Below are 23,564 nucleotides of genomic sequence, written 5' to 3' on the forward strand. Positions count from 1 at the left end.
AGAAATCTTGGGGTAATCTTTGACACCTTATCCATGACTCTACAGGTCAACCGCACGGTGGCCACCTGCTGGGGGGTGTTAAAGATCCTCAGGAGGATTCTTCACTATCTTTCTCCCTCAGCACGTAAACAGGTGGCAGTGGCATTGATAGGCTCGAGATTGGACTACTGTAATGCGCTCTATGTAGACTCCAACAAGGGGCTCATTCAGCGATTACAGGTGGTTCAAAATGCGGCTGCTCGCTTTGTCTTAGCACTTCCCAAAGCATCATCTGCTACGATGGCCAGAAAGAGCCTGCATTGGCTGCCCATTCATCTCAGGATCTCTTTTAAGATCCTTTGTCTTGTCTATCGAGCTCTGGCAGAGGGTTCTTCTAATCCCCTGGGTGCCCTGCTGACCCGTTACCAGCCTGGTAGATCTTTAAGATCCTCAGAGATGAATTTGTTGGTTGTCCCACGTGCCAAAAGGGTTCGCTGGGGAAACAGAGCTTTTTCCATTGCTGCGCCCAAACTATGGAATTTGTTACCTCTTGAGATTAAGATGCAACCCTCTCTGCCTTCCTTTAAAAAGGCGCTCAAGACCTGGTGTTTTGTCAGGGCTTATCCATAATTAGGATTATTCTCTGTTACCTGGTATTATTTGGTCAGGTGCCTTGACGCCCATCTGGGCTTAGTTGCGCGTTAAAAATCGTTTTTCATTACTTCTTCCACTACCCTACAATTTCGATTTACCTCTCTCTTGCAGGTTTTCATTCTTGCTTCCTCTGTTTTTCAGTCTCTTCCTCATTTCTCCCTTTTTCTGCATCAAAGTCTCATGATGAAAAATACATCCAAGTCCTCAAAAATGAGTGAAGGCGCCCACCCACCCCCTGCAAACAATGGCATAAATTAAGCACTGCCAAAGCCTCTAGCAGCAGTCCCCATTTTCCCTATTAGTCATTACCCCCTCTGGCCCAGCGGTGAACATCTCTCACAGGTGCCTGCCAGGATTGGGGCACTCCAGTAGGCGACGGGGGAACCATTCTTATGGTCTTTAACCACCGGAAGTGTGTGTGTCGTTGGTGGTTTGGAGCACTTCCGGGTTGCAGGGAGTGCGGTGCTTCTCTGGGTCGCCGGCGTTCTCTTGGGTGACCTGGAGCGGAAAATGCCAGGTTTCTCTAGGGGTGCTTTCGGTAGGGCTGCGGGGAGCTTCGGTGCACTTTTCAGCTGAGGCAACCTACAGGCCTGTAATGCTGGGATGATAAACGGCCTTGCGAAATTGTGGGCAAGTGTAACAGGTACTCCAACAGATCAGCGTCCTGAGTGGTGCCGCCCAAGGCCTATTGGTGACCAGTTTCAAGACCCCTGCCACCAAATACCCTGCTGTGACAGAGGGTTATGAGGTAATATAAATTTTATGGTCATGTTGTGTTCCCTAGCGAGTACCCCACCGACTCCATGTACGAGTTAAAAGTGCATGTAACTTCCCTCCTGTACCAGCTATGAAGACGCAAATACATTTGCGTCCAACGTTAACTTGTCCTCTTTCAGACCCACCATGAATGGGTTTGATGGTCCGTTCCTAAGTATGCTATGCCAACGTCTTTTTGAAGTGTACTCCTACGTTTTTCAGCCTGGCTGAAAGTAGGCCCTGTCTCTCTGCCACCGAGCCTCTTTTCTGGCTTCTGACTGCGAGGGCCTCTGCCCAAGCAGCCCCCGTACCCGTGAACTCTGACTTACTTCTAGCGCGGCCCTCCGTGCTCAGCTCAGCCTGCTGCCTGCCAAGATTGACTATAACCTTCGAGTTATCTGTTTTCCTCCCCGAAGATACATTCCGGCCTGCTAGCTTCAGTAAACATCCTTCCTCAGCTACAGGGCTAAAGGGCCGACCTGTCTTTATGCAAGTAATTCATAGCCTCTGTTGCCATGCTTCCATGGAAGGCCCCATGCCCCCACGCTTCTCATACAGACACTCAGGCGCTTATACACGCATTCACAGCAAGTATAGAATAGCTTCTGCTCTAGAGACCTTTTCTGCCCAGATAGCTTAGTTCCTAAACATCAGATATCGGATATGATAGAAGCACAAGTTGATCTGACATGCCAGACTTCTGTCTCTTTCCGTCAGTGTAAATGTCAAGTCCCCTGCACCCCGTCTATCACACGTCATGCAGCTGCGCGCGCATCCAAGCTTCCGGTTTCCGCTGACATTGCAACATTCTGTTAGCACCACCCCTTGGTGCCACCCACTTGCGTCACCTATCAGTGACGTTTCTAGCACACACGCCTAGTTTACGCCTCTTGATGATGTACTAGCACCACGTGTATACTGTTATCTTGTCTTCTCTCAGCTGTTACGCCTCTTACATTGAACATTATGATGTAAATCAAGTATATAAGCTATGTATTGTCAATAAACGACGGCGCGCTCATCTATCCCTTCTGACATCCTGTGTGGTGGTCAGAACATGATATCCTGATTCCTTTATGAGGAATAAAACCCTTAGAAACCCTTACACCACGGACTCTGTTTTCCTTCTTTCCGATTGAGTTATTATTGATTAAGTACTTACCTGCATAGAAATTAAGAGAGTAAATTAATTATTTACATCATTTTGGCGCCCGAACAGGGACCCCTCCCCCACCTCACGCGCCGGAAGGTGCGTTGCAATCCGTGTCCCCTGCCATCAGTTAGACGGACAACACGTGTACTGGCAGGATTTCCTGCATCCCCCTCTGACACACGGAGGTGACGAAGACTGCGATCAGTGCCCAGACGAGGCGGTGAGGAGTGCGGAGGATCCCGACCAGAGCCCAGCCGAAGGAAGCAAGGTCCGAGGTGTGAAGAGGCCCACCAGTTTTCCGAAGTTTTCCGAAGTTTTCCGAAGTTTTCCGAAGTTTTCCGAAGTTTTCCGAAGTTCCGAGTCGAGTCCAGTCGAGTTTCCGAGGCCTTCTGTTTTCCGTGCTTCCCGGTGAGTACCATTGCTGGGTCGTATCTAGACGGGTTTGGGTACGCAAGTCCGGTCTGCACTGTTTTTAGGCAGTGTATCTGTACTGTTTAGCAGTATATAAAGTATTCCGAATTTCTGCACTGTTACAGCAGTGTATCTGTATCGTTGAGCGGTACATTCAGAGTAGGGGGAAGTTAGCTATGTCTTTAAATGTTTCATGTGATTAATGTCGTGGTATGAATGTGATTGTTCTTGTGTATTATTGTGTTTTCTTGTTTAAATAGTTACATGCTAATTAAGTATTTAGGATCAAGCATTTCAGTATCAAGTAGGCACAATGCCGTTTTTCAACAAATTAAAGCAGATAGGAACTAGGAAAGGGATGTTAGAGGAAGAGATTCCAATCCCCCCTAGGGACACTCCAGGTAATTTCATGTATAATAAGCATGGCATAGACGCCATCTTGTATCTAGAGTTATGGACAGATTATACCAAGCACCTAGAGGAAAGATACCGATGGCCAGTTAACGGAACATGGGATGCCGAGTGCATCATAAAGGTAGAAGAAATATTACGGAAAAAGAAAGCTAGACAATCTCAGAAAGACGCCATAGAATTTTGGCGTAAGGAATCACGTAAGCGTGCTGATAGAGCACTCCGTAGAGAAGACAGGCTTAAAGAATCAGAAAAGGCCCAAGAAAACGAATTAGTTACTGAGGGAATTCGAGTAAAAGTAGAACAAATAGATCGTATCCTAAATGGCAAAGTGAACAACATGTATCTTTTGGCCGATGGTACCCCTGACGCCATTTCAGAAATACCGAAAAATTTGCCGTCACCATTAGTTCCAACTAAAGTAATGCATAAGACTACTAAAGACATATTCCTAAATTCATATCTCGAAGATGTAGCGCCAGCTTACACCAATCTGCCTGTTCGTGCCCTGCCTACTGACAGGGCCGGGGGTGGTACTGCCCCCCAAGATCACTCTCAGCCGACACCGAAAAAGACTAGTCCCGTTCCGCCAGCTCCGCCACTTCCCTCACCTAAAACTGATCTGCCGAAACCACTTCAATCAGATCCTACTAAAAGACAAATTCAGATACTGACTACACACAGAGATAATGTCCAAGCTTCCGCTTCAGAAGGTGCGACCGCGGGTCTCCAGACCCCGCCACCGACTCACAGATTAAATCTCAGAGGTATGCAGAGTCCTTTTATGCACAGATCCCCCCGTTCTTCTAATTCATCCCGTCTTGATGCACTAAAAGAAAATATGTCAGTTTGTAGATACGATCCAGAACCTGGACAGGACGACTTAATGGTATTAGCGTCTTTACGGTTAAGATCTGCTACTGATAGTTTGTTATGTTATGCAGGAATGAAGGAGCACCTAGATAGAATATATGAGTTCGTTCAAACGGGAAAGGACCCCGACAGTATTAAGGATGCCCTGGAGAAACAGAAAGTTACCATGCAAGCACTGATACTACGATTTTTCATAAATTGTCTAATAAGAGAACGAGACAGGCCCGGAACAGAGCAGAGTGAATTAGATGCATTGAACAAGTGGGGTCAAAATATAGCCGATGGAAAACATGACAGACAAAATTGCATAGAGGCCATGTATAAAAAGATTAAGAAAGCAGTGATAGCAGTACACGAGAAAGAGAAAGAAAAGGCTCCCTCCGAGGAGGAAGAAGAATCTGAAGAACTAGAACCGACTACAAGCACTATAGCATATGTAGGTAAGGGAACTTATCTTAGGAAGGGTATCCGTCCAGAAAACAAGAGAGTTTTCTTCTCTGCCTTAACGAATCCGAATTCTGCTGAACATCAGTTCCAGGAAACTGATAAACGGCTTCGAGATCGAGTTGGGTACCATGTACTCAATTCTATGGATGAACAAGAATTAGCCCGATCAGCGGTATCATGGGCCGAAAATGCAAACATATATAATGATGACACGGTAGCACAGACATTTCTGAACCTCTCCCCCGACGAACAGAAATTAGCAGGTATATATATGATTCAGCACCTTCTCATTAAGTACAGAAAACATTATTCCGATCCAGGTCCCTTACATGAGACACTAGAAGCACTACTGATGGATAGATGGAGAGGCCTAAGCACTAAATTAGTTCAAATAATTCTAGAACAACGACGCAGATATGACACCTTTGTAAGTCCTGAATATGTTCCCGCCCCACCTCCAGAAAGGAAAATGTACCATATGCAGTGCGGGGGTGGTATTGAAAGTCAGAACCCCTTGCGAGAAGTGCACCCTGTTATGGGTGAGGATAAAATTTTGAAACGCGTGTATGTACACACGCCTCTAACTAAATTAGAACTGTTAGAAATGAAGAAATTAGTACCGTGCCATGATAAAGACCCTGCAGGTTTTCATAGAGAGCTCAAAGACATGTTACTGATGGGGGACTACACATATGATGATATCATGAAAATGTTGAAAGTATTATTGCCTACGGGTATATTCGAGAAATTAAAGGAAAAGGACTGGGAGGTGGGAGACGCAAAGATTGCCTGGGCAGAAATAGAGGATGAAGAAAAGAAACGGGTTCCAGGGTTAGGCCTTGGGGACAAAACTAAAGCATTACCAGGTTTAATAGTACAGGTCCTGCCCAGATTATTGACAACTAGAAAGGAGGATTGGGATGCAATCTCGTCCTGTAAACAGAAACATGATGAAGATACTAGCGACTTTTATTCAAGATTCGAGAAATGTTTTATTATCAATAGTGGCCTCCAGCCAAGTAGCGAGTCGTACCCACATCTTTTTGTATCAAAGTTAGTCGAGAATTCCCTACCGTTAGTTAAAAATAGAGTGTATAAAGTCGAGAGTACATGGCAAGCAAATACGCCATCCCAGATGTTACAAATGTTACAATATCACCAGAATAGAATTAGGGAAGAACAAGATCAGGAACAGAAACGTATGAAAGACACGAAAATGAAAATGTTAGTAGCCCAGACGGTCCCATCCGACAGTCACAGGAAAGGTACGACCCAGACAAGTCACGCTGCAGCTCCTGTTAAAGGGACATGCAATTATTGCAAGCAGCCAGGTCACTACGTACACGAATGTGCAGTTCTGAAACATAACATAGCGACAGGTAAAACTAAAGAGAGACCGCATCCGCCTAGACAAGACCATAACCAGCATCAGTCTACACAGAATACACAGCCCATGCATGCATCCGCACAGACAGCACAGACCGTAGCAGTACCACAGCCACAGCCCATTGCTGCAACTCAGCAAGTCTCACAACAGATGTACCAGTATGCCCAGTCTGCTTACCCCGAATATTCCCGATATACATGAAACAGCCTAGAGAGGGAAGGTGGCTTGCCTCTTATCGAGATTCCTGTAGATCAAGAAGGTCCTTATGTACACAGTCAAGTATTGGGGAAAGATAGAAAGTTTTTAATTGACACAGGGGCAAGTCGCACTACAATAAGTCATGACGAAGTTCCAGGGGCACCCCTCTCAGGCTCACAAAATGTTTCCCTTGGTTTTTCAGGACAACCTATTGTAAATGAAGTCTCAGAACCAGTTCCCCTGGCTGTGGGTCCATTATCACGCGTTACAGACCTGTTACTAACAAAATCATGTCCGGAGAATCTATTAGGAATTAAAACATTGAAGGCTCTAGGAGCTATAATATGCTGCTCCCCGGAGGGGGTTAGACTCTTTCTGCGGGATTTCAAGGGTCATTACGTCCTTCGTGAGTTTGACGTCAGATTGAAAAATGTACCTGATTACTTGTGGGCAAAAGGCCCAACTGATGTAGGATGTATGCACATTACACCATACCGCGTTACCCTCAAGGCAGGTGTTGTATTACCCAGAATCAGACAATACAAGTTACCACCCGATGCTGTAGCGGCTTTACTGAAAATCATTGAAGAGCTCATTGCCCAAGGAGTGGTCGTCGAGACCGACTCCAATATCTGTAATTCACCAATCATCCCGATTCTTAAACGTACTGATCCCAATGCACCGCCAGTATATCGGCTGGTGATTGATCTTCGAGAATTGAATAAATGCATTATCCCACAGTATCCTGTGGTCCCCGATATATCATCTCTCTTGACTGCTATTGATTCAGAAGCAACGTTCTTTACTGTAATTGATCTCAAGAACGCCTTCTTCAGCGTGCCTATTGATCCCGAGAGCCAATACCTCTTCGGATTCTGTTTAAATGGACGCAGTTTCAAATTTTCGCGCGCACCTCAAGGATTCACAGAAAGCCCCAGCATCTATAGTCAAGCACTGAAAAGACAACTAGATTGTATTCAAATGCCAGTTAACACCGCTTTACTACAATACGTCGATGATCTGCTGATCACCGCACGAAGTGAGCCCGAATGTGAAAAAGCATCACTGACAGTTTTACATTTCCTGGCCGACAAGGGACACAAGGTGTCTCCTTCGAAGCTACAATTCTGTGTTCAGCAAGTTGTGTACTTGGGTCACTTACTGTCCAAAGTGGGGAGACAGCTCACTCCCGATCGCATTCAGTTAATTGTGAACATGCCGCAACCCAAGACACAAAAGGAAGTGCGGGCCTTCATAGGCCTCACCTCGTACTGCAGACAATGGATTCCCCAGTATGCATTCTTAGCTAAACCACTCATCCAGTTAACGACACAGGAGGCAGCGACTTCGACTGTCCTCCCTTGGACTCAGGAACACACACAAGCTTTCGAAGAATTAAAGAAAGTTTTATGCCAAGCACCAGTTTTAGCGACACCATGTTACAGCAAACCGTTTACACTTTTTGTTACAGAACGTGATGGCACAGCGTTGTCTGTCCTCACTCAAGACCAAGCAGGTTCACATAAGCCTTGTGCTTATTTTTCTAGTACATTGGATTCAGTAGCTCAAGCACTCCCTGCGTGCTTAAAGTCAGTAGCAGCAACAGCGTTAGCAATAAGACAAAGTGATTCAATTGTTTTAGGTCATCAGTTAACAGTTCAAGTACCACATTCTGTAGAGGTTTTGTTAAACAGAACCCAGACTCAACACTTAACTATAGCACGACTGACAGGTTATGAATTAACACTATTCCAGCCACACATAGAAATCAGACGTTGCAGCATCCTGAACCCAGCAACACTGTTACCTACAGTTATGACAGATCCAGCTCCGCATGATTGTATAGAAATAATTAATGCAGTAACTAAGCCTAGACGAGACTTAACAGATGTCCCATTGACAAATCCAGACCTGACACTTTATGTGGATGGTTCATGCATGAGAACAAGTACAGGAGAATTAGTGGCCGCGTACGCCGTGACCACTGAAACTGAAATTAAAGAAACACATCGTATTGACACCCTGTCTGCTCAAGCAGCAGAGCTCATCGCTCTGACTCGAGCCTGTATTCTAGCCAAGAACAGAAATGTTAACATATACACAGATTCCCGCTATGCCTTCGGAGTTGTACACGACTTCGGAGTCCTCTGGCAAGAACGAGGTTTTCTGACTTCCCATGGGGCCAAGATACAACATGGCCCCCTCATTCAAGCACTGTTAGAAGCAATACATTTGCCCTCGGGCATATCAGTCATGAAGTGTAAGGCACATACCAAAGTCACAGATTCTGTTTCCCAGGGTAACGACCTGGCAGACCAGACAGCAAAACATACAGCATTGACTCACACCCAGACTACTGATGTGACAAAGACAATAGTACAAACACAGTGTATGACAGTTAGAGATCCCGCCCTAGACGTAATTGACATCCAGACACATGCTACTCCAGAGGAGATAAAGAAATGGACTGAACTAGGAGGGATTCAGACAGATCAAGGTTGGGTGACGAAGGGAAAATCTATATGGTTTCTCCCCGACTCAATGGTTCAAGTCATGATAAATACAGCACATAGTCCTGCCCATCTTGGAGAGAAAGCCATGTTAGACAGTTTACAGAATCTCTGGTACAACAAACACTTACGAGCAGCAGCAAAACAGAAAGTGCGTACTTGCATGATCTGTTGTCAGTTCAATCCAGGTAAAAGCGTCCCTGTTGAGCAAGGTGGATTTCATCCTCCCGATCACCCTTTTGAAGTCCTCCAGATGGATTATATCCAGATGAATAGCTGTAGAGGATTTAAGTATGTCCTTGTAATTGTTTGTGCTCTGTCCCGCTGGACCGAAGCATACCCAGTCCCAGACTACACTGCTCCGACCACTGCCAGACAGTTGGTTCGTGAATTCTTCCCACGGTACGGTTTGCCCCGTGTCGTGTACTCAGATAACGGACAGCCGTTCTCGTCCGAGCTGATGAGACAAGTTTCCCTCTTGCTAGGATATCAGTGGAGGTTCCACTGTGTCCGACATCCCGAAGCAGCTGGCCTTGTAGAAAGGCATAATCAGACACTAAAAATCCGTCTTGCCAAGATCTGTCAGGAAAAAGGGGTCGACTGGATAGTCGCCCTGCCCGTGGCACTATTCTACATGAGGATGGTCGCCCACTCGAGATCAGGGCTATCCCCGTACGAAGTGGTCTTTGGCAGACCGCCAAATATGTGGGGGACGCCCGTTCCGAAAAAGATCACTGATATTGATTGTAACATGTTGACAGATTACCTTGCCTCCTTGATGTCTGCACTCCAATCATGTCGTTCACAGGTTGCCGCAGCCTTCCCTGACAACACCGATGTAAAGGCGCATGAGGTCCGCCCAGGTGACCTGGTAGTCGTCCGGAATTTCGACCGGAAAAGTCCGCTGGAGCCCCGCTGGAAGTCTCCAAAGACCGTTCTGCTTACCACTAGGACCGCCGTGAAAATCGAGGGGAGAAAGGGGTGGGTCCACACGAGTCACATCAAACTATGCAATGAACTAAAAAACGGACTGAAACAGGACTCTGACTCGTCCACCCCCACCAAAGACTGTGTTGAAGCACAAGACGTTACTGTGCCTAAAAGAGAAAAGACTCCTCAAGAACTTTACCGAATGAAGCTTCGATCTAGCAAGTCAGACAGTTTAATTGTTTAAGTCCTCCCTTAGGTGAATCGGTTAAATAGTTTCTGACATGTATCCCCTAGATCGAGTTAGAGAGAGAGAGGAAAAGAGAAGAACATATTGTAAATCACTTCGTAGTCACTGCATAGTGACACTAATAATCATGTTTATTCTGAGTATTCTAATTATTATTGCCAGCATTCTGCTTCCTATGTACTGGCCTATTTTCAGGCGTGAACAATCTGCTTACAATGTCTCTGCTGAACACACTTTTAGTGAACTTCCTGCACATGAACTCTCTTACAGACTTGCGCTGCGCAACAATACATTCATTAGTATGTTACACCATTCCCATCAGACAAATAATGCTACAGACTGTTGGATATGTGGCCGACTCCCTCCCTACCAGAATTACAAGGGAGCTCTGCCTCTCTTTCCGTACCCATTCACTCACAATGGCTCCTGTGGAGCATGGTTTAAAATAATTAATTCTTTAGATCCTGATATTGCTGTTTTCGATGGGGGCTGGGTTTGGGGAAACTTGAACTTAGTCCTGCTCAACGTCTGTTATCCTGATCAAGAAGGACTTCCCACTCGAATAGGAACTGATCTAGAAAATGAAGTATATGGATTAGGTAATTACACAATTAGCCTTATGATCCTCACTGTTGAATCTGAAACTGCTCCAGTTCTGCCCCATATGTTAGTACTACCAGTCACAGGTGAATTATGTGTTAGCAAGAAAGGTTCAGTACACGTAGGTCATAGTAAATGCACTACTGTGGTCGAGTTCAGTGACCATGGTAAATCGTCTTTTAAAGCTACCAGTCATTCCTACTTTGTTTGTGGTCATACCGCATACATACGTTTGCCTCCAGATTGGGATGGTACCTGTTACATTGCCTTCCTTCTGCCACCTGTTTTCCTAGCTCCTCCTGATTACCATAGAAACACGAATCTAGCACCGAATAGACCCAAAAGAGATATTCCCCTTGTCGACTACACAGAAACGGCATGGGAACAGTACACTGATTTCAATAAAGGATTCTTTTTCTTCTTAGGACCTGTCCAAAACAGTAAATTAATACGCAGATTAACGAGAACACTCGAAGCAGTAGTGAACGAAACTGCCTCCGCTCTAGGTAACTTAACAGAGGAGCAGTCTGCTATACGGACTGTTGTCCTTCAAAATCGTCTTGTGGTTGACGTCATCTTGGCAGATAGAGGTGGAGCTTGTAAGGTCATCGGGTCAAGTTGCTGTGTTTTCATTCCACAAAACGCACCATCTGTCTATCAAGCTATCACCCGTTTACATAAAATTGCAAATCAGATACATCAGAATCCAGGCACCTGGACTTGGTCCGGTTGGTTCTGGACTACGTTAACGGCTTGGGGATGGAAGATCTTATCCTTCCTAGGCATTGGCCTTGTTATAGTATTCAGTTGTTGCCTGTGCCTGCAGTGTGGGCCAGCGATATGTGGACTGTGTGCCACATCCTGCATTGAGCATTCCAGTTGCCTCTCAAACAGTCAAAGAAAGAAAGACGAACATATAATGTTACAAGAACAAACTGATCGATTTATGAGGATCGATATATCATGAAGGGTCCGTAGGGAACAAGGAGGGAATGAGGTAATATAAATTTTATGGTCATGTTGTGTTCCCTAGCGAGTACCCCACCGACTCCATGTACGAGTTAAAAGTGCATGTAACTTCCCTCCTGTACCAGCTATGAAGACGCAAATACATTTGCGTCCAACGTTAACTTGTCCTCTTTCAGACCCACCATGAATGGGTTTGATGGTCCGTTCCTAAGTATGCTATGCCAACGTCTTTTTGAAGTGTACTCCTACGTTTTTCAGCCTGGCTGAAAGTAGGCCCTGTCTCTCTGCCACCGAGCCTCTTTTCTGGCTTCTGACTGCGAGGGCCTCTGCCCAAGCAGCCCCCGTACCCGTGAACTCTGACTTACTTCTAGCGCGGCCCTCCGTGCTCAGCTCAGCCTGCTGCCTGCCAAGATTGACTATAACCTTCGAGTTATCTGTTTTCCTCCCCGAAGATACATTCCGGCCTGCTAGCTTCAGTAAACATCCTTCCTCAGCTACAGGGCTAAAGGGCCGACCTGTCTTTATGCAAGTAATTCATAGCCTCTGTTGCCATGCTTCCATGGAAGGCCCCATGCCCCCACGCTTCTCATACAGACACTCAGGCGCTTATACACGCATTCACAGCAAGTATAGAATAGCTTCTGCTCTAGAGACCTTTTCTGCCCAGATAGCTTAGTTCCTAAACATCAGATATCGGATATGATAGAAGCACAAGTTGATCTGACATGCCAGACTTCTGTCTCTTTCCGTCAGTGTAAATGTCAAGTCCCCTGCACCCCGTCTATCACACGTCATGCAGCTGCGCGCGCATCCAAGCTTCCGGTTTCCGCTGACATTGCAACATTCTGTTAGCACCACCCCTTGGTGCCACCCACTTGCGTCACCTATCAGTGACGTTTCTAGCACACACGCCTAGTTTACGCCTCTTGATGATGTACTAGCACCACGTGTATACTGTTATCTTGTCTTCTCTCAGCTGTTACGCCTCTTACATTGAACATTATGATGTAAATCAAGTATATAAGCTATGTATTGTCAATAAACGACGGCGCGCTCATCTATCCCTTCTGACATCCTGTGTGGTGGTCAGAACATGATATCCTGATTCCTTTATGAGGAATAAAACCCTTAGAAACCCTTACACCACGGACTCTGTTTTCCTTCTTTCCGATTGAGTTATTATTGATTAAGTACTTACCTGCATAGAAATTAAGAGAGTAAATTAATTATTTACATCAGTTATGTACAAACTTTGTGATTGATGGCTCTGTGCAGTTCATGTGGGGCTGCCCACAGGGGTTCTGAAGACAAGACTGCTCCCTGGTTAATGCAAGTGCAACCAATACTTGTGCCAATGGTGCTCACTTTATAAACTGGAATGCTCACTACAATTGCACCTGTTCCCCAGGTGAGCAGGGCAAGAATTGCCTCAATGACGTGGATGAGAGCCGCTCTCGCAACGTCTGCCAAAGTGGTAGCATTCGCATTACTATCCCGGCTTCTTCAAATACCAGCGTAGAAGTGGGTGGACTGGGCAGCTGTTCAAGAACATTTCTTCTATGTGCTCAATTACCCTAGCTTTTCTTGGCTTGTATTCATCCACGTTGTTAGGAATCTAAGCGAGAGGGACGAGGGGGTAATGCTCCGATTACTGACCGGTAATTGCATTACTCCAAGTCCTTCTCTCGCTTAGATTCCTACCTCCCTCCTGGCCCTGTGTGTCCAGGCCAACTGTTTGTTTGGGGCTTATTGACGAAACAGGATGTATGAAAGGGGAGGAGCTTTTATGCTTGGAAAAGGGTCGGGAGACGCATGGAGGCCTCCTGTCGTTAGGAACGTACGCGAGAGAAGGACTCAGAGTAATGCAATTACCGGTAAGTAATCGAAGCAGTATGCCGTTGCCATGAACCACTTCCCCGGGCTCCCAACCTTTTCAGAAATAGCCTCCCTCTCCAGACTAGGCCCAACGTTGAGGAAAAAAAAAATCCCTGGGAAGCGGAGGGGCGGGAACGCGCCGCCAGCGCATCACTGGGTCTTCTGTGCAGGAAGTGTGCTAATTACTACGCAGTCCCTCAGGCCTGGCCTGAAATCCCCCGCTTACACCTCAGCTGTCTGCCTCAGGTGAAGATAAATGTAAGTGGGTGAATCTGCAGGGACTGAAATTACATATTTATGCAAGTCATTTTGATAAGCGGCAGGAGGGGGGGAAGATTAATGGCCTCCGCTTGCGCTGGTGACGCTTCTGCTCTAGTTTCAGTAGCTCAGTAAAAAGGGGGATTCCACGCCGGAGTATGAATGAAGTAGTTCGTGGAAGAGGGGCATTGCTGTGTAATAGCTTTACGCATACAGTGAGTTAACAACAAAACACCCTTGCAAGCAAATGGTATAGCTAACCTGCTGCAGTGTTCTGCATATAACACGCAGGAGAGCAGGTTTGAATCCTGGCGCCCGACTCACATGTGCATCTTTCTGATGTGGTAAAATACACTTGTAGACCAGCCGCGGCCCATGCAGGTAAGAGCGGTGGGGCGGCCCATGCAGGTAAGAGTGGTGAGGCGGCCCATACAGGTAAGAGCGGTGAGGCGGCCCATGCAGGTAAGAGCGGTGAGGTGGGCCATGCAGGTAAGAGCGTTGAGGCGGCCCATACAGGTAAGAGTGGTGAGGCGGTAGAGCCCGGTGAGGGGGGTTTCCACAGACGACGAGCGAAAATTAATTATTTATTTAATTTTCCCTTGTCATCATCCGTCAAAATAACCTCCCCCCCCCCCCCCCCCTCCCTCAAACCAGGCTCCACCGCTCTTACCTGTACGGGCCGCGGCCGCTTGTAGAAAGTGACTGCATTTGGGAACACCTACTGTTCTAGCACAGGCAGTTTGGTTTGTACCATGTGCTATATATATTGGTAATATTTATTACTCACACATCCAAACCTACATTTCATTAATTTCTGAGGATATTTAACCTCCAAAAACCAACAATAAAAAACCCACCAAAAAAACGAATTATGATGGGTTATTCATAGAGGTGCGCGTAATTTGCTTTTGCGTAACTGTATGAAAATGTGGCTGAATTATCCGAAATTACGACTAATTATGTAAAACGGGCATGTGGCGCTTTATTTTAGCACAAAATGCATTCTTGTGTCCTCCGAAGTTGCATTTTTCTCTTAATATATGCTGCAAAAATTCAAAAGCACTGCAAAGAACAGCCGCTCACATTCCATTGTTCACGTTGATCCCATGCTTTTGCAATACATTATTACTGCAAATGGTGTGTAATTACATAATGTGACGTAGTAGTGAAATTGCAAGTAACATGGGGAACACAAAATTACACTAATTCTGCCAGCGTATTTCGACCAGGCCTATTTATTTGCCAAGGTAGATAGTAATGAGACATTCGCCAAAAAATACCAAATGTCCTGAACACTCACCTCTTCCAGAGTGCTTCGTCCTACTTTCTGTACAACAGTGAATAACACCTAACCTGTGCATTACTCTAGCTACCTACAGCTTTTAGAATTTTTACATTTGTGTGTTGCCAACTAAATATAGACTGGAGATGGGGCTGCCATTTTTAAATGGAAGTCAGATGAGAAATTCTAGAAAAAAAACTCTAGTTTAATTGATAAGAATTTAGACCACCGCGTTTAGAGGGCGAGGCAAACATTTCCAGCACCTTCCTAAAATATCCAATTAGAAAAGATACCAGAATCCCTCCATGTGAGAGCAAACACCAGCCCCTGCTTCAGAAAGCTGGAATGTGGGCAACCACAAGAAATGGACCTTTAAAAAGTACCCGCGAAGAAAAATAAAAAACCCAGCAGGCAAGGGGTGAAGCACATACAAGGAATAGGCACTTTATGGGCAGCACTCCACAGAAGCAACAACTTGAGAGCCACTAAAACCAAATGCAATCATCAGGCCTCACAGAGGACCAACAGTGCAACAATCCAACATGGCACCCAAAGATGCTAAGATAGGCTAAGTCCACAAAGACCAGTGTCCCTGTCCATCGCAGAGATGGTATCCAGGTTGAGAAGCGCAGAAGCAGTGTTTCATTTTGCCAGTGGTGGGTGCAGTTGTGCAGCTTGTGTGGAACTTCCCTTGGGTGTTTGATGTCATGTGGACTTACTTTAGGAGTAATTACAGAGGTCAGTGTGTTTTGCTGGCCTATAAGTTGTAGCCTACAAGTCTCTGATCAAGGATGGAGGCAAGCGAGAGAGGATGGGATGTAAGCATGGTAGTCAGGCCATTTTTCAAAGTAAAGGGAGAGGTAGTGATATGGGGAGACGGTATCATTATGAGGGGTGAAAGATTTGTACCTCCTGAACTTTTGCACCAAAGACAGATGCAGTCAACTCAAGAGGGACATATAAGACGGGCACTTTGAGAAAGCTGAAGGAAACTTTTTGGTGGCCGTAGACAGATGAAGAGGTGTTGCGATAGGTGAAGGGATGAAGGGATGTAAAGCGTAAATAGCGAGGGAGAAAAGTTGAAAGTAAGTGGAGACAAAGTTCAACATTTGATTGATCTGGGTGTCCGCTGGATACGTGTCTTTGGACTTTATCGGACCCATGTGGAACCTACCAATGTCGACACGCTTTGCAGTGGTTATGGTCGATTTGCAAAGAAGGTGGTTGGACGCAGAGTTTGTCAAGGAGATAACCACGTCCAGCAAGATGAATGTTTTGAGGAAAGGGTTGCCGAGGGATGGTGCACAATGGCTCCCTTGTTAATGATAATGAGCCTAAACTGAGTCTCAGAGAACGGACACATTTCTTGGAATGGAATAGTATGAAACACTGCAGGATGAGTGTGCATCACCCAGTCTTATGGCCCATGGCCGAAAGAGAAACCACATCATTAAAGGAGTGACTGGGCAGGCTTCGAAGAGTAATTTGGATGCGGACAAGGTATGGAAGACTTGGTGTGGTTGTACCGCACTTGTGTGAATGGTGTCACAGGTAGCTCACAGTTCTTGATAATGGCCACAGAAGCAAATACGAACTTGGTTGTTTAGTTTTTTTAAAGAAATGGTGAATGGGATACAGAAAGGAAGTGAGACCAAAAAAAGACAATGAGTGTTCGAGGCTGGTTGAGGAAGGTGATTGGTTAAAAGTGTGACCGGGGTGGACAGGGCCTGTACAGGTTCAAGGGCCTCTACACAGAGGTTCTAGCAAGAGAACACTACATGGAACCAGACGATGGTCCAAAGCAGAGGCGGCTGGGAGGGAACGGGGGAGGGTTGAAAATATATATATATTTTTTTTTTTAATTACCTTTTTCGATGGCCGCCTCTCTCCTCTACTTCTCTGCTCTTCCTGACTCCAGTCCGGAAGAAGCTGCAGGAAGCACCCGGCACACAGGCTTCCCTGAGCCAATCACAGAGCTGCAATGCAGCATTATGATTGGTCTAAGCGCCGTGGATCGGCGCTCAGATCAGGACAGGGAGCCTGTGCATATTCCCCACCAGGCTGTCCATTATAGCCTTGTAGGAAATATGCAAAGTGTGCATGACTGCTTGGTCGGCCGTTTTGGCCGGCCAAGCAGTCATGCGCACATAGTGCGCACAGTCCACTCCTCCTCCCACCTTGAGTCACAAACCCCACTCCGCCCAAACCCAGCCTGCAACAACCAAAAATAAAACGATAACCTTTTTAACGCCTTAACAGCTTTGAACGTTCCACGCCAGTGCGGAACGTTCGAAGAAACGGGTGGGGCTGTGTCGGCCAACGGACCTGCGCAGCACTACCGGGAAAGTGCTTGCGACGCAGCGAACGGGTTAAAATAGTTTGATTTTTGCCCTTGTCGCTGCTCTAAGAGCAGTGGGCCGACACTCCTCCGCCTTAAGGAGCCAACACTGGTCCAAAGTGGAACAGGAGGAGCGTGGCGTAGTACTAAAGGGATGCTGGTTGCAAGGACGCAAGTAATAAACTGACAGAGGGAGGGGACGGATGGATGTAAAGGAGTAATGCTGTTGATGGAGAATTAGTGCAGAGCAACTGAGAGAGGGGAACCAGGGGGCCGGCAGAGGTGATGGGGCAGTGAGGGAACACGAGTCTAGGAGGACCAACATGGGCAGAGTGAGGCAGGCTGCCAATAGCCTACACAATTATGAGCGGTGATTTGCAGGTCAAATCGCGCGACTGAGTCACAATAACGTTCTGTTTTCTTTTCATTGAACTGATGGTTAATTTTCCCTTTTTTTACTTCATGTTAATGTTAAGAGTTTTACAATGTAATTCATCTCCCCTTCCCGAGTGCTAACAATTTCGATGTGTAAGTTTTTCCCTTATTGTTTATGAATGTTTATGTTATAGAGAATGGGGTGTGGTGTCCTTTTAACTTGTCCATAACTACGCTGGGGTTCTCTTTGATGTCAGATGGAACTGCTGTGGAGGTTTTAGAGGTCCGTTATGGTTGAGCTGGCCTAAGGACACCTCCTAGGAGTTGTACAACCCTTACAATAAAGTTCTGCTGGTCCTATTACTGAGTACCAAGTGAAGTGAGCAGCACCACTTTTTTGGGGGGTTGGGTGGGTTTGCAGGAAGCAGCTCCTATATTTCAGGGTCAGACTTTGACCCAGAGCAAAAGAAGAAGTAGAAAATGAAGAAAGAAGAGAAAGGCAGGAAGACAGTGATAAAGTGGGGATAAAGAGAACCAACTATAGCGAGGTAAATAAAATAAGCTGAAAAGGTAGGTTGGTGAAAGAGAAATGTGGGGGAATCAAAATGGGACCCTTGTTATTCGGCAACCCCAGCTTTTCAGACTACCCCGAAGAACGTCATCTTCATGCTCCTGCAAATATATCTATCAAAATGAAGCACCAGGCAGCTGTAACTATGTAACCTGTAACTCGCTGATCCTGTAACTTGTAACACACTGATTCTTATGTAAAGCGCTCTGATATCTCCAGGTCTAGCCAGTGCTATATAAAACTTTATAAATAAATAAATACATGAAATAAATAAGGTCTGTCTCAACCGCCAATAGTGAAACATAAACGAAAGGACGCCCGGCTCCCTGCATCACCGTAACTATAAATAACAATATTCCTTTCAGCCGTTGATTGTATTGACAAGTAAATGCTGGCCATAACAGATGCGCGAAATAAATTATTCAACCAGCTGCTCGAATCCAATTCGCGTCTCACTACATTTCCGTGGTAGTTATTGCCACTCAAATCCCGCCTACTGAACGCTCCCATTGGCTGCTTTCCTCGTCAGTCACTCCTCTCCTCGTTGCTATTGGTTATCGGCGGGGAATAATGCCTTGTCCCGTGCACGCTGCTCTCGCGCAGGCCGGGGGTTCCCGCCACGCCGCCCCCTCCCAGCTCCTCACCTTGAAGTCCCGGAGCCTCTCGAGCTGCTCGGGGCTCAGGGCCCCGGGGTCGCTGGGCTCCAGCGCAGACTCCGTGTCAGCCATGTCCGCAGAAGGTAAGCGAAGGCCGAGACGCCGTCAGCGTCGCTATGGGAACCGGCCACGTGACTGAAGCCAGCCGCTCTGACGTCATTGGAGGTGTTTGATTGCTTTCATCCCACAGACATGCCTAGTGACGGTGAATCATCGCCCCCTGAGTTTTGCAGCGTTGTAAACAGCCGGGTTACGACATCCCAAGGTCAAAAACAAAGCAGTAGCTTATTGTGTCCAGTATGCACAGGTGACCTGGATCAGGGCTTTAAGTGGGATGCAAAAAGTGGAGGGTCTCTTATAGGGGCGAGGCCTATGCAATTAAGGACATGGCTTAAACAAGTAAACTCAATTTCTGTGATCCCTATAGTGTGCCACCTAACCACTATTTTGATGCAAGATTAAGTTAAACATGTGAAATATAAACTGGAGCTATATTGCTAACATGGATTACCTAAACATTTTTTTATTAATTGTTCAGAAATCTATAAAGTGTTATTTGCCAGTAAAGTATAAGACATGAATGTAGGGATTTGTTTAAATGCCCGTTTTTAATTATTACTAACGGGTATGAGGCCCGCAGGGACCCGGCTAACTTAAAGCCCTGACCTTGATACTTGCAGGTAATAGTTTGACTCTATGCCAATGAGGACGCCGAGTTCTTGTTCTGGGTTTTCGTATGTTGCACTGACATGCTGGTGGCTTCTTTTCCCAAAGAAAATACTGGCTATATGTTCGCCTTTTAATATTCTGCAAAGGCACAGACAACATTCTTACTAATCTGTAGTCATTTTAACATTGCCTTTCTCTCTTTGTTACTTTCATGGTCAGTCAGGTGGCGTTAAGGCAGATAAAGAACACATTTTAAAATGTTTATTTCTCACACTTACTGTTTAAATTATGTGCTGTTAAGGGTCAGAAATACTGGGTTTAGGAGATGTTTCCTAATTTTTGCACCAGCAGGGAATTCAGATGGCCGAAATGACAGTGGCTAAGTGACAGACCAGGCCAGTGCCTCGCTAACTCGGATCAGGAACACAGGCTGCCAAGAGCAATCTCAGGCCTGTAGTACTGGTTGCCCAGAGCTAGTCTGCCCCACAATCTCAGGCCTGTAGCAATGGTTGCCAAGAGCCAGTTGTGGTATTGCCTGGAATCGGGAACACTGCTGGGTTCCAGATTCCAGGGATGACAGTTCAGACCCAGGCTCTTTATGATAACAACGTATTTTATGCTCTAATAAATATCCTTTCATGAGAACTACAAAACCTCGTAGCGACTTCATTTCACTGGCGACGTTTGGGTAAAGAATCATCCATTAGAGCCTGGAGTCCCTACCTGCAACGTTGGTGTACGCGTTGTGTGCGGAGGATCACAAGTCATTTGAAGAGAACAGCGCTCAACCACGGACAGGAGCCGGAACACATTCGTGAAAACCCCGACGTTGTGTGCCCTTCCGTGAGTAAGATACCACATTTTGTATCGATTTGGGGACTTGAGGAGGCTCGTTAGCGCGCGAGATCCTTGGCGCGAGAGTCCGACAACGCGTGAGCAATATTCAACTGATGCGCATGCGTGTGATGTCATAGCGTCCCAACACGCATTTTCACGCACGGCGGCCATCTTTTGGGCTAATCTTCATTGAATACAATTGCGGATACGTGTTATACTCAAAACAGTTACACGGAAAGCTATCTTCAAAACCATTAATCTTTGAATCTAATGCTTTTATTCTGTGAATTTAATAAATGACCAAACAACATTCAAATTGCAACAACAAAAAGCATCAACAAATAGAAATATAAAAAAAACAAACAAAAAAAAAACTTTTTACTGTTGCAAAATTCATCGTCTGTTAATTAGAAACCATACTTACCAAAATGGAAGGTTTCTCTGCTCCTCCACCATTTCTGCCTAGTCCTGGTGAACCAATATTGGAGTGGAAAAGGTGGAAAGAGGGTTTTTGTGCGTACATAGAAGCAATTGGTGGTGAAGACTACACCGATAAAAGGAAACTGGCAATTCTAAAGCACTGTTTGGGCGCTGAAGGAAGACATGTCCTGAGTCATTTACCTGTTGAATCGCGCAATGTTACATCTACTGAACAAGTGATAGATGTTTTCGAAGAAGCGATCAAGCAGTTGGATAAACAGTACATAAAAAAAGTTAACGTGGTAGTATCACAGCATAAGTTCTTAAGTAGAGGTCAATTACCTGGTGAATCAATTGACTCGTTTATGAATGACTTAAGAATTTTAGCGTCCAAGTGCAATTTTTCAACCTTTCATGATCAGATGTTGCGCGATCAAATGGTTCATAAAGTTGCAAATATCAAACTTCAAGGAAAACTTTTGCACACAGAGGATTTAACGTTAGACAAAGCATTAGATATCGCACATCGTTTTGAAAGCATGAATCTGGGTGTAAAAGAACTAACAGAAAAAAAATCAGCTGAAGTGAACGTTATTAAAAGATCTAACTTTGAGGAGAGGAATTTTTCTAGAAGCAAGAACCAACCACCATTCCAAGACAGAAGAGAATATGCATGTTTCAAATGTGGGAATCCAGATCACCTTGCGAATGACAGGAAATGTCCAGCTATTGGACAATTTTGTAGATATTGCAGATTAAAAGGTCATTTTAGTAAAATGTGCAAAAATAAGAACAAATTTAAAGGTAAAAGTTGTGTACAAACAAAGAGTTCTAATGAACAGGTTAACGAAATTGATGATGATAATTTAGAAGAAGAATTTCTTTTTGCAGTATATGAGGTTAATGAGTGTGACAAAGATTCACCATACTGTACTGTGGATATTGGGGGAAAGAATATCAATGTTATGGCTGATTCTGGTGCAAAACGTACTCTCATTGGTGAAGAATGGGTAAAAGAGTTTCCAGATTTAAAACTATCTCCTCTTGACATAAAATTACTTGGGTATGGTAAGAAGCCCATTGAAATTCTTGTTTTTTTTACAACATCCCTTAGTTTTAAAGGAAAAACCATTATTTCCAAGGTCTGCGTGGCAAAGGATGGTTCATGTTTATTGGGGTGGCCTCAACAAAGGGACTTAATGATAAAATTGGATCCTAATCATCCTGATCAAGTGCTTGGTTATTCAGACCTAGTTATGAATGTAGAGTCTGCTCTAGGCCATGAGTGTGAAAAAAAATTTCCTGCGGTGTTTTCTACTTCTGCATTAGGTCTCTTAAAGAATTTTGAGCATAAAATAATTCTTAGGGACGACGCTGTACCAAAGGTTCATAAAGTAAGGAATGTACCTTTACATTTGAGAGACTCCGTAAAATCCGAATTAAAAAGATTGTGTGAATTAGATGTTATTGAAGGAATAGAGTCTTCAGTATGGTTATCCCCAGTCGTTGTCGCTCATAAGCCCATCGGCAAAGTGAGACTTTGCGTAGATTTGAGAGATTTGAACGAGAATGTATGGGTGGATAGGCATCCTTTGCCTAATATAAATGAAATGTTTACAAAATTGAAAGGGGCATCCATTTTTTCCACTCTGGATTTGTCTAATGCTTACCATCAGATTGCATTACACAAGGACAGTAGACATTTGACGTCCTTCATCACTTCAGAAGGTGCTTTCAGGTACAAGAGAATGCCGTTTGGCTTAATATCGGCATCTTCTGTCTTTCAAAGGGTGATGCATAATCTTTTTAAAGATTTTAAAAAAGTTTTATACTTTCAGGATGACATTTTAATCTTTGCATCCAATCCTTCTGAGCATTCTGAATTATTGTATGAGGTGTTATGTGTGTTGCAAAATAGTGGTCTCACTCTTACGAAAGAAAAATGTAAATTTGGGGTGTCTTCTGTTGATTATTTGGGACATACCATTACTAAAGATGGCATTTCTCCAAAATTAAATTTAATCAAGGCAATTGAATCTGCTCCGGAGCCTGTAAATAAAGATCAACTCAGGTCTTTCTTGGGGCTTGCCGATTATTACTCAAAATGTATTCCCTTGTTCTCTGATAAAACTGTAAATATGAGAAATTTGATGAAGAAAAATGCTCATTTTCTATGGGATGAAAATTTAAAAAAATAATTCATTTTATTGAAACAAAGCATTGCATCTGCACCTGCCCTGGCAACATTTAATACTACTTATGGTTCATTCATCATCACTGATGCTAGCAATGTAGGACTTGGTGCAGTTTTAATGCAGCGTCAAAAGGGTCAAATGGTAACAATTGGGTTTGCTTCTAGACCTTTGAGGGATGCAGAGTGCAAATATTCTACATTGGAAAAAGAGGCTCTTGCTTGCTGGTGGGGCATAGAATATTTCCGCAAGTATGTGTACGGTACGGTCTTCAAACTCTGGTCTGACCATCGCCCTCTTGTGGATTTATTTACCACCAAGGGTTGTGGGAAAGCGTCTTCAAGAATTGCCAGATGGCAATTTAAGCTTCAAGATTTTCACTTTAAAGTTGAATACATTCCTTGTGTTAGGAATGTGTTAGCTGACTGCTTATCCAGATTACCTGTTCCTGATGACAATGTGGTTGAAGTGGACAATGATGATGACAATGTTGTGTTAATTTGTGAAATTTCCAAAGGTTGTATCCGTGAGGATACATGGAAGGTGGCATGTAGTGGTGACCCTAT

General features: G+C 44.9%; 1 protein-coding gene across 2 annotated transcripts in view; it reads right to left on the reverse strand.

The window, feature by feature from the left end:
• The window catches only part of RIIAD1 (regulatory subunit of type II PKA R-subunit domain containing 1), a 46,207-nt gene extending 27,202 nt beyond the window's left edge, over positions 1–19,005 (reverse strand). For both annotated transcript variants that reach the window (XM_086946367.1, XM_086946366.1), the window contains exon 1: positions 18,869–19,005. In XM_086946367.1, the coding sequence (XP_086802493.1) occupies positions 18,869–18,952 (84 nt within the window). In that variant the 5' untranslated portion in view covers positions 18,953–19,005. The remainder of the gene's footprint in view (positions 1–18,868) is intronic.
• Positions 19,006–23,564: the final 4,559 nt, after the last annotated feature.

Source organism: Lissotriton vulgaris, chromosome 12 (genome assembly GCF_964263255.1).
Source record: "Lissotriton vulgaris chromosome 12, aLisVul1.2, whole genome shotgun sequence".
Taxonomy (NCBI): domain Eukaryota; kingdom Metazoa; phylum Chordata; class Amphibia; order Caudata; family Salamandridae; genus Lissotriton; species Lissotriton vulgaris.